At 32.2% G+C, this 18822-nt stretch overlaps 2 protein-coding genes across 2 annotated transcripts; one reads left to right on the top strand and one right to left on the bottom strand.

Moving 5' to 3' along the window:
- The first annotated feature begins 190 nt into the window (after positions 1-190).
- On the top strand, positions 191-4249 carry LOC100809677 (phosphatidylinositol 4-kinase gamma 8). The gene is made up of 3 exons (XM_006604248.4): positions 191-625; positions 1231-1354; positions 2373-4249. Exon 3 carries the CDS (start codon positions 2454-2456, stop codon positions 3843-3845), a length of 1392 nt encoding a protein of 463 aa, XP_006604311.1. The 5' UTR covers positions 191-625; positions 1231-1354; positions 2373-2453; the 3' UTR covers positions 3846-4249.
- Positions 4250-5880: 1631 nt separating this feature from the next.
- CYP98A2 (cytochrome P450 98A2) lies at positions 5881-10904 on the bottom strand. The gene is given in 3 exon segments (NM_001248634.1): positions 5881-6662; positions 7159-7556; positions 10381-10904. Coding segments are annotated over 3 exon segments (1530 nt in total). The 5' UTR covers positions 10868-10904; the 3' UTR covers positions 5881-6017.
- Positions 10905-18822: the final 7918 nt, after the last annotated feature.

An 18822-nucleotide genomic window follows, 5' to 3' on the forward strand; every position in this document is an offset into this window, starting at 1 on the left:
TCGTCATAAGGGATTGAGTTTGAATCCTACATTACATAAACAAAATATTATTCTTTTTTTTAAATAACCACATATATTATTCTTATTCTGTTATAATTATAATTTTTCATTCTTTATCTAACTTTTATTTATATAATTTTTACTTGTCTGAAAATTAGACAATTCCAATTTCGCACAAACAAATGTTCATGTTAGTCCTAATATCATTCTGAGGCTGTTTTAGAACAACAAATCGAGCAAAAACTAGGAGAAACAAACCTGCGGTACCGAGCGAGAACCTTCTAACGGCCATAAATAACGGTTACAGTTTTAAGGTTGTTAGTTGTTAGTTATTAGTTAGTTAATACTAAAATAATAACATTAGTATTTGTGTCCGAAAAAGATGCCAAGTGTGGAACCAAAAATAGTAACGTTGGAGAAGGGAAAAAAAGAGAACATTGTTAAAAAGAGGAAAAGGTGGAAAATGGTGAAAGAAGGGGTTTGTGCTTTGAGGCTGGGGATATTAACGTTGGGAGTGGGAGTGGGAGTGGTGTGGAGTTTTATTCCGATATTACTCCGGCGACGGTTTGATTATCTCGCGCGCTCCCGTTGCTTCTCGTTTCCCTGAATACCTTCAGTGTTCAGGGTATATACATAAAGCCTTCTCTTTCTACAATCATTTTAAATTTGCTTAGCATTTGAAATATAAGTCATGTCATTCGATTATTTTCTGTGCGACTGTGTCTCGAACAGAATTGTCTTTGAGAAGTGCAAACTTGTGGAAACCATGAAAAAAAAAATTCATACAATAATTTTCCATATACTTTCTACAACATTGTGTTTTCTTTCTGTCTCTCTTTCAATTATATTCGTTATCTTATCTCACACTTTGTTGTCTTTACATACTAATTATACAAATATGATTTTTGTTTGAAAATCGGTGCATTGCCATGCACGTCATTTGGAAATTATTAAGGGATGCCTTTTAGATCTTGTGATGATTGTTAGATGTGATTGTTGACAGTTTGTGTTTCAAGATTTTGTTTTGTATGCTTAGATATGTGGAGAAAGAAAACCTAATATATACAACATATTGTGAAGTATGGTTTGAAAATTTGTGAACTCATGTGCTTATGAGCGAGGGATGAATTTGGTTTTTCTGTATTTCATTTATATGACATATGAGATATACAGTTGTACATTTTCATTTGAACATTCTTGTTTACATTTTTCTGCTTGGGAAATTTGCAGGTTATTAGGGATTCAAGAAAAAAAAAATGTGCAGAGTTAGCCTGTTTTTCTACTAATTTGGTATCCAGAGTTTAAGCGATGAGTCCCAGCATTTGAAAATATACCCCATTGAAGCCAATACACAGTAAGAAATTTGCCTACATTTTCCCCATTGCTTAATTTAGTTTGTTGTTGATGTTTGTATGATAAAAAGGGACAGATTTTCTAGTATATTTAAAGAATAATGCAATTGTTCGAGCGGGTTGTCATCAATTGAAGCATAGATCGATCATTCTGTGCCGATGCTTTACTATTTTAAAAGCAATGGAAATCGTAGAGACAAGATCATGAGAAAATTTTCATTGTATGGTCATGTTTTCTAGTTCTATCTATCAATGCTCGTCCAAGTTTTTATCTTACTGTAGCCATCTCTAAAATATTGAAAGAATTGTTTGCACTTAATCCGCGGGACAATCATTAGTGAACCAGAATGGTTCATGGACCAAACTTGCATTGCGTGCAAGAATTTTGTTTGCCTTACGCATAAGATTGTTTAGTTTAAGAGTTTACTTTTGATACACATTGTGGGTTAATGTAAAGATTTTTATACAGTTGAACAATTAAAAACCATCTTAAATATGATGTTTAAAGTAACAATTTGTTATCATATATAATAATTGATGATAATATAACAATTTTATACTAAAAGTACATTCAAATTAAACTCCTCGTTTATTATTAAGGTTATTAAGGTATGTATAAAAAAATGTTTTATTCTCTTATACTTTTGTTCAAACTTAATTTTAATCTTTGAAGTTTTAAATCAATTATTTTGGTCTATATACTTTTAAAAGTAGGTGAATTTAATTCTTGTGTACTTCAAGGAATTAAACATGGAATAAATTTGCTTATTTTTTAAAATATAAAGAAATTAATAATTTTAAAACTATAAGGAATAAAATCAAATTTGTTTGAAAGTACATGTAAAAAAATATATTTTTACCATTTAAGATATTACACATGAAAATGAAATTTGAATGTAGTAATACACATGATTGTTGTTTAGAATAATCTTGTTTTGCTTCAATTTCAATTTCAATTTCCTTACCAGGAGGAAATAGGTTTAACTTTCTATACTAAAGTTGTGATGAATTTACCTGCAGAAGCCATCGCCTTGAGAAAACCACTTTGAGGTGATTTGGTGGAATGCGCTGCTGCCATTATCTGAATGAGATTGTTAAAAAATGGTTGTGAGCATTGACCAACATCATGGATTTAAGCCATTTAGCCGAACACAGAGGTGCAAGCTCCAATCCTATGGTCACCTTGATCCTAACATCATTGAACTTAGCCAAACTGGTGGTGCTCTTTCTTCTTCTTCAAACTCCTTTGGATTAGCATTTCAAGCGGAAAACATTCACCGCAGTTTCTCCACTCCATGCCTCCCCCTAACTACAATGCTAGGAGGGGAAGACTTCACGTCTTCTTCTCATCCAAGGGTTGAGATTGTTGGTGGAAGTGAAGCTCCTCCAGTGCATGCTCTAGTTGTTGAGGTTGCCATAGCCATGGCCTCAGGTGTTCATCCTATACCCCTCCCAAGTGGCCTAGGTGGTGCCTATGTTTTCCCCAACCAAAACGGTAACAACATTGCTGTAGCAAAGCCAGTGGATGAAGAGCCTTTAGCCTTGAACAACCCAAAGGGCTTAGGGGGTCAAATGCTGGGCCAACCCGGCCTAAAGAAATCGATTCGAATCGGTGAAACCGGTATCCGAGAGTTAGCTGCTTATCTTCTTGACCATGGAGGCCTTGCTGGTGTGCCTCCTACTGCTTTAGTCAAATTCTCTCATGCTGCGTTCTTTGGTGCAACGGCCACTATTTCTCACATGCCTAAAATTGCGTCACTCCAACGCTTCGTTGGTCATGATTTTGATGCAGGAGAATTGGGCCCTTCTTTCTTCCAAGTTTCTTCAGTCCACCAAATTGGGATCCTAGACATTAGGATTATGAACCTTGATAGAAATGCTGGGAATATGCTTGTGATGAAACATGACCACAACAATAGTGGCTATGTTGATGGAGTTGCTGACCTTGTTCCCATTGACCATGGTTTTTGCCTACCTGAGTGGCTGGATGATCCATATTTTGAGTGGCTGCACTGGCCACAAGCCTCTATTCCTTTCTCTGACTATGTACTTGAATACATTTCCAAACTTGATCCCTTTAGAGATGCAGAGATTTTGAGAACCAACCTTCCTTCGCTGAGGGAGTCCTCGATTCGCGTTCTTATCGCTTGCACCATTTTCTTGAAGCAAGCTGCTGCTGCAGGCCTTTGTCTTGCTCAAATAGGCCAAATGATGACTAGGGAATTTTGTGATGGTGAAGAGTCACCAAGTGAATTAGAAAATATTTGCTTGAAGGTCAAGACTACTAGCGTCCCTCGGGGTTCCGACGATAACGTGAATAACCGCAAAGATGAAACTGAAGAATGTGATGAAGTTGGTGGCATTATTTCCTTGGCCGACCTCAACCAAGGTGAATGGGAAGCGTTTTTGGAGGGTTTTAGTGAGCTTTTGCATGGATTTTTTGAGGGTAAGAGGTGCAAAAGCAAAAGTTGGAACTTAAATGGAAGTTACTGAACTTCAGGAAGATAGGTAACCAAAGCAAGAGATGAATCATTCTCGCTTGTAACTGTACATTAACGCCAAGATATATATTCTTAGTGTAGTTTGTATATATATATATGAGAAGGATGGAATAGCGATTGGTTAATTAGGTGGTAATGCCATCCATTCCATTCTGCAACTTTGTTTTTCTTTTTCCTTGGAACCTTTTACCCTTCTTTGTCAAAATAGAGTTGTATCCTATTTTAGTATTTTTTTTTTTTTGAATTTTGGGGATTCAAATTGTAATGGGATGCATTGTTTATAGTAATTCTTCCTAATATTATGTTGCTTATGTGTTGCGCACTTCACTTTTATAAGTGCATGCATTATACTATATAAGTCCGCAACTTTCACATGTTGAAACTGGAAAATATTTACTCAGGATGCATATATCCTTGAGAAAGAGAGACATGAAAAGAAGAGGGAAAATAATAAATGTCATACCTGAAATTTTAAGAAAAAAAGGAATGCAGGTATAAAAGTAGCTAGAAGTGCGAAAAAAAAAATAGTTTGAAATTTTGTGTAAGTACGTTACGGTCCAAAATGACAAAAATTGTATGGCCTGCCCACAAAAGATACATGATTACAGGTTAATTAAGAGATTATTTTCTTTTCTTTTGTCCCTTTTGCTTTATTCATTCAAGGGAGTTCACAAACTATACAATTTACAAAACACATAAGTGAGAATTTTTTCCTTCCACTAAAAATGGAGTTTAATTCAGGAGCTTTTGCAAACAAACTATACATATAAAAGTATACACATGAGGAAAAAAAGGTGATTGAAAAAAAAAGTTGATTAAAGATGATCAGTCAACAGGTTTTTCAATATAAAAATCAATTATCAATAAAATTTGTAAATACTTTACATCAATAACATGTTCATAATCTTTAAAAAAAAATACACTAAAGGCCATGCCTACACGAAAATCACATGGTTTATTATTTCTGTTAAAGAACTTTTCCCAGTTTAAAACTTAATAAGGACCAGTGAATTGATTCATCTTCGTGGTAGGAATGTATGTATTTCTACACATGCCTGAGTAAAAAAGAAACAGACACATAACAACTACGTGTCTAAATAATCTTTGATATATTGACGCGTTTAAAAATATGCCTAACGGCAAAACATATCCTATGGAAGTAGTAACAAGGATGCGAGTCTAGATATCGTACCCAAAGCACTAATTCACGATTACCAATTTTGAAAAATTCTTATGTTGTTTAAACCTAAAGTTTGAAAGTTGTGTTTATGAAAGATGCAAAAATTAAGTTTGCAAAGAACATTAACTGCTACAGAATAAATTCTCAGAAAGCAAAGTCTAGGACTATGATTTCAAGTACACTTTAAATTCCCCAATTCTATTTTATGTGAACCCTAATTTAAACTTCAATTACTAATTTTGCCTATGACTCCTGTTGTTGTCATCGTTGCATCTGTGGTCACTTCCTTCTATTTTTTTCTTCTTCTTTTGCTCATGGTAGGAGATGTTGTAGACGAAGGCGACATTGTTGTTGTGGAGGGTGTTGAGGTCACCGAAGTAGTTATTGGAAGAGGGGTCGACGATGTAGTCGAAATTGTGAAAGGTGTTGTACTACTCGTCGACGAGGAAGAGTTCGATGGTGGCGTAGCTATGGGGGCCTAGAGCTAGTCATAGGAGGGGTTGAGGCTTACTAAGTGTTGGGTTGAGTCGATGGTGAAGAATCTCATTGCAAAAATTGAAATTTGATTTGCTCTTCTTAGTTTTAGTGCTCTGTCCACCTAGGAGTTTTAATTGATTCTTTAAATCTCATGATACTTTTTTTGGTTATTGGGTGATGACCATCATCATAGCTATAAAAGAACCATTCCCCTATACCCAAGCTGCTAAAATTGATGTGTATTGGGACCTTTCTTTTGCTAGATTTGGTGTTGGTCCTGAACCCATTGGAGGGGTTTTATCTAGGAGTAGTTGTACTTCTTGGAGATTTAGAGAAAAAAGGTTTTCAAGTAGTCCAATGCCATTCCGTTACCCTCGCAATGAGTATTTCCTTAGTTCCTTAAATTGTGATTTCATATGTAGTTACATAAACACAAAGATAAAAGTAGTGCCACAAGGCATTTTTCTTAATGCAACAAAGAGTAGTCCAAGGGAAAGAAAAGAAAGATTAGATCTCAGCAGGCACACGTTTGTATAAATGTGAGGGGAGCCTAGGAGAAACCACAGCTTGTATTGGAGTCCTCATGTATGTGACTAGCCCTGGATTCTCTCCCATGTCAATTTCCTCAGGCTTCATTCCTTCAGGTGGGGTCCAACAGAAATGGTGCAAGAGGTGGCCCAACATGGATGCTGCCAAGTTGATACCAAGTTGGGCACCCGGGCATACTCGTCGACCCGACCCGAATGGAAGTAGCCTAAAGTCATGGCCCTTCATGTCTACATCCTCCTCAAGGAACCTTTCGGGTCGGAACTCCAATGGATCCTTCCACACGGCCGGGTCGCGGGCCACCGCCCACACATTCACATGCACATTGGACCCTTTGGGAATGTCATAGCCTCCAACTTTGACATTGGCATTGGCACGGTGTGGGAGCATTAGTGGGGTTGGTGGGTGAAGCCTCATTGCTTCTTTGGTCACACATTGTAGGTAAGGGAGATTTGAGAAGTCTGCTTCAGTCATCACCCTTTCAAGCCCAATTACCCTGTCTAGCTCCTCTTGGACCTTTTGTTGCACCCTTGGGTTTCTTATCAACTCAGCCATGGCCCACTCAACTGAAATTGCAGTTGTGTCCATCCCTGCTGTGATCATATCCTATCAAATCAAGAAAAAAAAAAATTACATACATCAATTATAATTTTGAAACACCAAACAGTCGCTAAAGTTTTAACAAAGCAAACATGAAAAATGTAGTTAGCACTACTGGTAGGTGTTTGGATTCATGTTAGATCATTCAAAATGATGTTAAAATATGACTTAATGTACTTTTTTTTTAAAATATTTATTTATTATTATATATAGTCTCACATTGAAAATTTGATCTTGAATTGAATCAAATTTAATAGTGTGTTTTGGTAGCGAAGATAAAAGAAATAAAAATAAAAAAGATGTCTCAGCATGATTTTCCACCACACCATAGAGAGTAATCTTGAGACTACCGTGGTTTTTTTCAACATGATCTACCACATCTACAAATACACACTAAATAATTTTTGATTCGGACAATATTAAGATTCAAAATGAAAACATTCAAACATAAATAACTGCAAAGATGAATGTTCATCCAAACACATTGTTTAATAAAACATACCCAAAGGAGACCAATGATGGTGTCTTCACTAAGGTCATATTTGTCTTGCAATGTGAGGAGGGCATCAACAAAATGTTGCTTGGCACCACCAGATTTCTTGCGTGCTTCAGTGTGCTCTGCCATGATGGCTCTGGTGAGTCGGTCGCGGCGGGCTCCATGCTTGGCAAAAGCTCCTTCTTCCAGTGGGAACATCCAGCGAAGCCAAGGGATGTGTTCTGCCATGGCTAGAGATGCTCCTAGCTTTAACCCATTTTCCACAATGGCCTTGAATTCTACTCCTTGCTCATCCATCACACCTTCTGAGTTCACAAATCTTTTCCCAAATGCCAACCTGGTTATGTTGTTGAATGCCACAACCCCCAAGTGCTTCCTCAACAATATTCCTTTCCCCAAATTTTCTGGTCAAATATTGCACAAATACACATTTGGTAAATTAAAATGCACCTCAAATTTCATGATTTTTTTTAAAGAATAGGCAAGTTATATTTAAATATAATATTTTTTCATGAATATATTGAACTTAGGATTACAACGTACAATGATAGTTAGGGAGAACAAATTTACTTAAAAATGCTACAATTTCAAATCAACCATTTCACATACCTAAAAAATGGAGTTCTCTGACATTACACAAGTAAAAATGAAGATAAACAACTCTATGTCCCTATCACACATGATTGATATAATTCCAGTTACGTATTTTAAAATGATTGGTTGTAATTATAAATTTCATGATCACATATGATGGAGTTATTTAATCTCATTTTTACTTGCAATAATTAAACAATCCAAAAAAAAAATTATTAAAGAAATTAATTTTATTTAATTTTGTGAAACTTTACTTTGACAAAGTTTCAGAATAATTATTCTTTCCGTGTCACAAAAGTACCGAAAAATTAGGTATACTAACTTAACGCCGAAGGTGGGAAGAAACACCTAATGTAAGTAGTTGCCCTGTTTAGGGGAGAAAAGACTTCAAAGTTGCTTGAACATGTAATAAACAAGTCGGCATCATATTCCACAATGCAACCAACCGTACCGAACCATTAATAATTAGGCAAAGCTTTCAAAACAAATTTTAAAAAATGGAAAATTTGTTGAATTTCAAATTTAAAGCATGCTATAAGTCTCAGTTTAACCAAAACATTTTATTCAACTTATTTGATTTTATCAAACTAACTGAGCAATATTCTTTATTTCTACTCAATTAGTTTTCATCAGTAGTTAAAACCAACTGAGTAATGTGCGGCGCAAACTATTATATATGGACCTAAATTCCTAAGGAAGACACCTTTTCTTTGCATACAAAATAGGTTAACAATACCAACCACAAGTTATCATAACGCCATAAGACGCCGGAAGCCTCAACCCATCAGCAATGTCTGACTTTTTGGTTATTTACTATCCATCACATAATTAGTTGCTTGTTGTTACTAACATCCTAACAAATTCATATGAATAGAGTGCAAATTTGTGTCCAAAAATGATATCTATATATTTTAAGAAAGAAGAAAATAAATATATTTAAAATTCAAGTAAAAGCATTAAGAATTTTGCTTTTCAATTTTCACTTGCATCATTCGATTATGGTCTATTACCTTTTCTTTCCTTATACTTTTGTTTTACCTCAGCCAAAAGATTATGATTACAAATAGCTCATTTCAGGGACTTAATAAGTGCTCAATTTCGAATAAATAGACAAAACGAAAACCATGTGATAAGTCAAAGCCCAAATGTCTCGTGTGATAAAGTTGGGAAAATAGTTGTTCATCTATATTTGACTATGCTCATAATGAAGTAGATATAGGATTCACATTAAAAGATTAAATAAATTAAAATTATAACTATAATATTTACATGTCATTCTATTTATTTTGCTTTTAGAACTAAAATAACTTGTAACGCATACTTTTTATCCTTATTTTTAATTAAAAGTATCAATATAACGTAAAAATATCAATGTGTATGATAAAATCCAAATTAAAATAAATGAAAATCTATTTTTAAAAGAAACACAACGTTTTCATAAAATAATAATAAAAAAAGAACGTTAAGCAGTGCTAGTGCACAAATAACTTATTTTAAAAATACAAGAACAAAAACAAAATGAAAATAAAAAGTATTCCGACAATTGGTCCCTACGTGGGGCACCACGCACAAGGGCCTTTTGGCACTAAAAAAAAGGCATAGGTTAACAAAAGAGATTAAAATAACTTAATTTCCTTCTTTCCTCCAATAAAAAAAATAACACGCAATTAAAAAAAGTATACTCCATTTTAAAATGTAGTGTTTTTTTTAGAGGAATCAAATGCATATAAGGTAGGAAAACTTACAAAGTTAATAGCTTTTTTTGACTTACTTGGAGTCTCGAAACTAATATAAAATTTAATTTAATTTCACTCCACCAACTATTTGTATTTTTTTTTATCTTTTTTTGACAGAAACTCTTTGTGTTTATAATGTTTTCAATTTTTAGCTTTTAATATTTGTTCTTTAAACGTTACTCCTTTAGAAAGACAGAAAGCAAAACATACGACGGAGACACGATTCCTAGCCAAATATAATTAGAAACCTCCGAAGAAGTTAATAGCTCGCACGAGTCATGCCACTCGTGAAGAAATAGAAAAGCAAATCAAAAGTATTTCCAAAAAGTTTTTTCCTATCAATACAAGGTATCTTAACTCAATACGGAAAAGAAAATTGAAAAGTACTCCCCAAAAAAGATAGGAAAGTGATTCTTCGGTGAATTCGGTATATCTTCTATAGAATCAGAAATTAACTTCTGAGATTTAATGAGAGAGGTAATATTTCTTAATAGATATTTTCCAAGAAATTAAATCATCATGCTTTTTTTCTTTTTTCTACAATACTCTAACCCATTTCTTATTTAATGGATTCAAACTCATTCTACTCGAATCAATTAATCCTATTAAGCCATTTTGGCATAGAAGGGAAAATAAACTTGAGGTTCTCTTTTCTTTAATTTCTAATTTATTATTCAACCAATAACATTATTATAATATAAAAATTCCATTAAAACAACAGTAACGTATATCATAAGCGAAATTAACAAATACTTGTGATATCTGAATAAGACAGAAAGAAAATATAATATAAAGGGAGATATAAAGCTGGTTGGATAAAGAAATAAGGAAGGAAGAAAAAAGAAGAAGAAGAAGAAGAAATCATGGTTTGAATTCAAAGATAAAAGAAAAAACGTACCAGTGCTGGTGCAGTGATTGTAAACGGAGTCAACCATGGAGGTGACCTCGTCCTCCCTAATGGGCCTCAGGGCCTCGAGGCGCTTCGGCGAGAAAAGCTCGAGCGTGCAAACCTTCCTCACCTTCACGTAGTGCGGCCCATAATCGGCCCAAATTAGATCCTTCCCGTCGCGGCTGAACTTCGCCGCCGACCGGCTCCGGTGGCGGTCCGCCAGCAGCTGATCGTGCTCCTTCAGCACCTCCTTCGCCAGCTCCGAGTTCGAAACGATGACGTTTAGGGTCGAACCGAACCAAACCGATATTATGGGGCCGTAAGACTGCGCCCACTCCGCGAAGCACCGGAAGCGGACGGGTTTTATGTCGTAGAGGTTACCGACTACCGGCCAGGGCCGTGGACCCGGAGGGAGCTTGAATCTTAATCGCTGGTATAGGGTGTAACCGAGCCAGAGGGTGACCAGTGAGATGGGAATTATCAGAAGCAGCGCCATTTTGTTGGGTGAATGATGAGATGTTTTGTGGAGCCTGTGTGGTGGTTCCTGGAAGAGTTGGAGGCAGGTTGAATTGATATATATATATATATTAGAGAAAGAGAGAGATGGAGTTGGTGAAAATTGGATGTATGTGTGTAGTGAAACGTTTCGTTTAATACATGCTAAGCATGCATTGAATTTTTAATTTAAGGTTTTCTTTGGGTTTATTATTCTTACTTTTATTTTATTGGAAGCATGTTTCTGATACTAAGGTGTTAGATTTTGTAGATTTTTATTTTAATTTAATATATTTAATTTCTGTGGCTACCAGTAATGTATTTGAGGTTACCATTTACCAACCGTGTAGAGCATGATAAGGCGATGGAATAAGGCATGGGAAATTAAATTGTATAATAATGAGGTGAGCGGAACAGTCCTATTCGTTTCTGACTTTAGGACGAAACTGAGATATTATGTTTATTATTGATTATTATTAATTATATCTATAAAGTTTGGCTTTTTTATTTATTTATAAAAATGATATATTTTGTTGTTAAAGTTATTAAAATAGTATATTTTACTAAATGAATCACTTACAGGTAAAAGTTAACTTTCTAAAAGTTCATTTTGATTTTGTTAAATCGATTTGTAACAGGGTTTCTTTCAATGACAAAATACTTGTCGCAATTTTAAAATTGTAAAAAAAGAGTGTAAAAGTCGTTAGAAATTAATTTCATAAAACCAAAATCGTCTTAACTTATATCCTGTAGGCATTATTTTTAAAAAATATCCCGTTATGGTAATTTTAAAAGCAAAATATATTATTTTTAAAAAATGTCACAAAATTTCTTGTTAGTGTAGGTTGTGTACTCGACTAATCGAGCAAAGCTTAAATATTTGTTGAATGATATTTTAAAGAATTTCTATTAACATTTTAATTATTGTATAGGTAAATAATAATTAAATTTACTAATACGGTCATAACCATCCAAATCTAATGGAATGATGTGACAATAGAGTTAGTTTGATGAAGTATTAAGACTATTTAGACTTAATAGTTAATAAATATATAGTAGCCTCATGGCAAAAATATCAAATAAGATTTTTTTTACAAATTATTTATTTAAATGGATTTGTTTTGAAATTATTTATTTTGTGGATTTATTTTTTTTACAATAATGCGTCTCTCGGAGGGACGCGTTCCCCGTAACGTTGACACGTGACATGACTTGAGATGCGTCCTGCTTATAGACGCGATTGGTAGCACTGTTGCGCGTTGGGTCGCGTTGGGACCCAGGCACGTCCAGCTGACCCGTGGTCCCTCTAAGCCACTCCTTCCCTGGAAAAATAATAAGATATGTCATTATTAATTTTTTTTTCTATACGAAAATTAAATTATATATGTAAGTCAGGCCACGTGTCAATGTTATGAAAAACATGTCCTTCGAAAAGACGCATTGTAGTAAAAAAACAGACTCATGAAATAAATAATTTTAAAACAAATCTATTTAAATAAATAATTTATAAAAGAAACCCATTTAGTATTTTTGTCATTGACCAAATTATGATGAAGGGTCGCGTGGCGTTAGGGTGAGCATCAAGTGACGCGGAATGGGTAAACATTGATTGCAACATGGGGACAATTCTTTTTTGGATATGATGGTTGGTGAAGTGAGTGACTTTAACCATTGGAGCAGGTTTTGTGGGTAAGAATCATTGTTGAAGAATCAAGGGTTGGTGATGATGCTGACCCCTTACAACTATGCAGCCCACAGACACTTGCAAGCGAAAATTTTCAAATTGGAGTGGAATTGCTTGTTAAATTTGAGTTAAAAAATTGGTATGAAGGACCATAGACATGCTGAAGTTGCTGCTTTTTGCATCAATGGATTAGGAGAAGAGAATACCAAATGATGACACCTGAACGCACACTTTTTTTTTTTTTTTTTTTATCGATGATGATATATATTAATTATATACCTTCTACTTTGGTTACGCGATTTACTTGCCAATCATTTTATATTATGCAAGCCAATTTATATTTTATAATTTTTTTTAAGATGATACGCCTTATTGTGCGGCTGTGACAACTTTTAAATTAATATTCTTCAACCTCCTGTGTTAAAATTAAAGTATTTCATTTAATAAAGTTTTGTAGTTTCGTTAAAAAAATAGTTTTGTAATTATAAGGAAGTTTAAATTATCAATTATGTCTTTAATCTAACTAAAAATAAAATGTGAACGTGCTCATCAAATAGTAATAATAAAGAGTATTTAATGCGAGACATAAATAAATATATAACAAAAAGTAAAAATAATAATAAGAAAATATAATTAATTATTTCGAGACTAAAAAACTGCTTTTAATAGATTTAATTTTCGGCATCTTTCCCTTCTATGGCAGTATTGAATTGTTGATACTATTTAAGTTTAACTGCATTTTTTAATTTTTACTCCTAGTTTTTTTTTTTTGGAATTTTATCTCCAATAGATCAATTTGGCATACTTTTCTGTAGCCTTTTAGAAACCTATAAATTTTACCTTCCGTTATTTGAGCTAATGTGATAGGCTAAGATACTTGCACTTTTTATTCTCAATTTATTTTTTATTTTTTGCTTAACTTTATCTCCATTTTTTTGTATTTTATTTTTGTCAAATTTTATCTCTAACGTTTTACTATTTAGAATTTTTACCCCAACTTTTGCGGAGAATTAATGGATAAATGAAAAAGGGTAAAATTTGCAAACTTTTTAAAAATTAAGGGTAAAATACATTTAATTAATTTGTTAAGTAGAAAATTCGCTAAAAAGTAAAAAACTACAATTAAATATTTTTAAAATAATATAGGAAATTAGCTTTTTCTAGATTTGGTTCGTGGGTTAGTCAGCATTTCTACCACATATTATAAATATTGTCTAACATAGGAAAGCCATGATGATAGCTTTTGCTTATTTTGTAAATGGGTGTAGGATACCCTTGTACCTAAATCAATATATGTTTGCCATTTTTTTTAAAAATTCTTTCTAAAATGAAACAAAAAATATCAAGTCTTATTAATAATTAGATTAGAGTATATTTGGTTTGTCATTCCTTTTCATGTGGCGTGCATTCCAAGACAGATCAATCGATCGAACAAATAAGCAACAAGGTTGATGATGTGTGGCCAACTTAGGTATTGTACAAAGAAGCGACAAGACTTAGAAATGAATACAAATAACAAACATCTTATTGTACATGAGAACCACTTAGATGAGGTTTATTACATTAACTAGATTTAAAACCCTGCAGTGTCTGAGTTTGTTTAAATTACATATTTTAAAATTTGTATTTAGTACTTTTTAAAAGTATATATATGTTGAAAAATAAAATTAGAGTAAATTGTACGAATTTTCCTTGAGTTTTAATGAAATTACACCCGACATTTCCATGTTTTAAAACATTACATTTACCTTTATCTATAAACGACGTTAATTAACGGTAATATTTCAGCTTACATAGACGGGAGAAAAATCCTTTTTGTGTAAGATACCCATCCTGCTCATGTGATTTAACTCCGTAGTTGTCATTTGTGGGACTTTTACTAAAAGGGTAATTTTTTTTTCATTTGAGATTAATTTTAAATTATTATAAAAAATAGAGACTTTGAGTTAGAAGTAATAAAATCAGTTATGATTTTTTTTTATATTTTTTGCATTCAAGTCGTAAAGGTTGTAAGGACTTTAGTTTAATTTTTTTTTTATTTATGACTTCAATTTTGCATGTTTTTTTTAACTTAGGACTTTAAAGTGGTAAGTTGTTTTTTTAAGGATTTTTTATTTCTTTGTATTTTTCTATTTCAATTTTTTTTAAAATTGAAAATAAATTTTAGTTATTTAATTATTAAATAAATATTTTTAATTTTACTTATTATTAGTTTTATTTAATATCTTATATATAATTTTTATATGATTTTATTTAATATGTTACATATTTTTATAATATTTTTTTATTTAAAATATTTTATATAATTTTTGAATAATTATTTATTTAATATATTTTGTATATTTAAAATTTAGATAATTTTTTTAATAATGTTATTTCATAAATTATAAGTTAATATTCGTAACATAATATTTTAATATATTTTTTTAAAATTTTAGTTTTCTAAAACTTAAGTAATTAAAATAAAATAAATATTCAAAAACATATATTAAATATCATTAGGTTAGTTTTTTATTTTATTTATAAAACAAATAAAATTTAATAGCATTATTAAAAAATTATCTAAATTTTAAGTATACAAAATATATTAAATAAAACAATATTAAAAAATATATAACATACAAAATAAATTCATATAAAAAATATATAGAAGATATTAAATAAAACTAATAACAAGTAAAATTAAGTGCCATAGATTGAATAAAACAATATTAAAAAATATATAACATACAAAATAAATTCATATAAAAAATATATAGAAGATATTAAATAAAACTAATTCACAGGTGAGATTAGCATCCTTGGTTACAATCCTCTTTTTCTTCAAGTTCTCCATAGATTGAATTCTATTAAGTGCCACCTTCCAAACAAAGCCCTTCACCTTTGAGGGAATCGGGAGTTTCCAAATTTGTGCATAGAACTTAGCATCCACTAAGTTCCCCTTCAAATTAAGCTCCTCATATACCTTCCATACCACATAAGAACCATCTCCATTCAATGACCACCCTCAATATCAATCCACATTTGGTGCACCATAGATTGTTCCTATTGGAACCAAGGCATCCTCCATAATAGCTCCCAATGCCACTCTTCCCCGCGCCATGCACCCATCTCTGCTATGGAGTTGAACTTTTGTTCCGAATTAAGGAAAGCACAATTATGCTTGGTACTAAGATTCTCCTCACCAAGCCACTTTGCTTTCCAAAAGCTCACCTCCCTAGCTACCATCTCCCACCTTTCACTCAATATATTTTGGAAACCACCTAAGCTCATTCTTAAACATCTCACAACAAGATAAATTATCTCTCCACCATTGAGACCCTTTCATAAGGTACTTTTATGGTTTTATTTCACGCTAAATTCAACTTATAGGTCAAGTGTAACCCAATCATGTTGTAGTAATTGAAATATTGTTCAGGTCGTCTCCTAAAAGAATAAATGAGGATTTCATGTAATTATTTAACTAAGAACTAAATTTTTGTATTTTTGTTTTGTGATTGTCACAAAATAAATAACATAAAATAAATTACAATAAAAATTAAATGATAATAAAATAATTAAGTAAAGATAAAATACTAGACTTGGATTGTGACGTCAATCTTGATGAATGAATGTCTAGGTTTGGACTTGGAATTCACTTGATTCACTATAACTTCACAATTCTCTACTCATCTCTCTTGCTCATTCCTAATTCACTAATGTATTCTATCCCAACTTTCGCATGATCGTAGATTCTAAACTACGTACTCAATACCCAATCCCTTGGACATACCAATATAAGCAATCAACATTAATGGTCGAGAATTAGTGAGACCTAACCAAGATTATTCTATCTCTAGAGATAATTCTAATTAAGTACTTGATTCATGTTCGAGTTTCAACAAGACTTGTCAAAGCGCAAGTCAATTCCTGAATTCATCTATAAGATGACCAATCAAATAAAAACATTAAGTACGGAAACAAATAAAGAACTCAAAATGAAGTATTGAATTGATAGAATTAAAGCAAAACAAGGTATATCCTTTCCTCTCCTAGGTGAAAGGTATTGCACTTACAACAATAATACAATGAAACTTAGAGTGTCTAATGGAATAATGGATGCGTCTAGTAGGTGGAAGTTTAAAATTTCTAAGAATTGTTCGGGACTTCTACACTCTTACAATGAATGTCTAGTCTCTTATTTATATAATTGTAGCTATATTTAATTAAAGAGATAATCATAAGAAATTACAAACAAACAATATATCTAATTAATTGAAGTAATTATCTTCTTCTTCAATTGATTTATTCTTGAAAAATATCTTGCTCTTGATTTTCTTAACTTTTATCTTCAATTTTTGCAATTTCTCATTCCAGAACTTTCTGTTGATTTTCGGTTGTTGGAGCTCTTGTCAGAATGACCTATTTTTGTTGAAAAACTATCAAAAATTCATTAAAAATAACTCAAACATAAAATTCTTCCTAAGACAAAGTCAAAAATGAATTTAAAGCTAATTTGATTCAAAAGATGGCCTAAAGTTAACTAAAATGCCAAATAAACGTCACAAAATACATATGAAAATCCGATAAATTTGACGTTTATCAGGTACCCCCCCTACAAGATAATCCAAGCTCAATATATTATATTTATTGAACACCTCTACATTTTTTATGCCTAACCCTCCACTTTCCATACGGGAACAAACAACGTCCCATTTTACACAAGACACTTTCCTCTCGTCCTTTCTTGCTCCCCAAAGGTTTTGATTCAAGTTTGAAGTCTTGTAGATTAGCCCTTTGGTTTTGGTTCATGATTTTACAATGCCAAACAAGTTTTAATAGATGTGGCATATGTATTGTATGTTTTTAGACTGGGCATGATGCTTGATATAATTGTAGTTTTTCTTATATCCATGCTTAGTATGATTCAAACATATTAGACAAGTGGATTGACCTCTAAGTTCCTTAGAAGCATAAGTTCAACATTGTGTAGTCGATTACAAGGTTTTGTAATTCATTACAAAGTGTTAGAACAAGCAACAACACCATCTTCTACTTGAAATTTAGTTAGAAGCACCAAATTAATTGATTACCAGTTTTGTAATCGATTATATGTGACAATTTCATAAGAAGGAAGGCTATGTAGCTTAAGATAACTAATTACCATTTATTGTAATCGATTAAATGCGTCTGAAAACTTAAGGAGTCCTCTATGTGGTTGAAATAATCGATTGCCATATTGATAATCAATTATTCCAAAAAGCATAGAAGCATGAGAAGCTCTATGTTTGAAATGAGATAATGATCATTTCCTGTAATCAATTACCATAGTTTTGGTAATGCAAAACAAGTGAGATTTTAATGAATTAATCAATTACCTAGTTTGATAATTTATTAAATTAGTTTTGTTAGTAAAATTATAAATACCTTCACTTGTTCTTTTCATTAGTGACTCTTGATACATTTTTATCTTTGAGAAAATATTTCAAGAGAGTCAACTAAGGGGTTTTCACTGCATTTCTTTTGGAGATTCAATCTAATCAGTATTCATTCATTGTTCATCATGATTTGATCATTTTTTAAAAAAGAGCTTGAAGATGTTTGTCTACACATAAAGGTGTATTCAATCCAATTTTAATTTCTTTTTTGTTTCTGATCTTGGTTAGGATTACCAAGGGTTTGTGTGAGTTGATAGGGTTTCAATTCTTGTTCTTTCTCTTGTATGGCTCAAGGGAAGAGTAGAATTAAGAAATTGCATATGCATAGTACTTGATTATTTGTTAGTGGAAGTTCTAAGGGGCTTATAACAACTACATGTTGGTCCTTTTGAGGACTGAACCAACATAAATTTTGTGTGTGATTCTCTTTTTCTCTAACCCTTAGTCTTGTATTTCAATTTTGGTAATGGAATTGAATTTAAAGGGCCATAAAACTCCATTTTTCATATGATATTGATTTCATTATTTTCTTAGTTATGATAATCTTTTTGTGACAAACTTTTGAAAAAACTTTGATTAATCAAAAGGGATTGTTTTAATTGAATTAAGAAATTAAGTAGTAAAGTTTTCGAAAGAATTTATTCAACTTGCCATTCTAGATTCCCAGCTAACCCAACAAAAGGAAGTTCCTTTGAATACTATCAATCATACTAACAACCTTTCTAGGAATTTTCAAGAAGGAAATAAAGTATAGAGATAAGGAAGAAAGTATCAACTTAATCAAGCAAATTCTCCTACCAAAAGATAGGAATCTCCTCTTCCAAGATGACAACTTCCTCCTCATTTTATCAATAA

The sequence above is a fragment of the Glycine max genome, chromosome 19, assembly GCF_000004515.6.
Source record: "Glycine max cultivar Williams 82 chromosome 19, Glycine_max_v4.0, whole genome shotgun sequence".
NCBI lineage: Eukaryota > Viridiplantae > Streptophyta > Magnoliopsida > Fabales > Fabaceae > Glycine > Glycine max.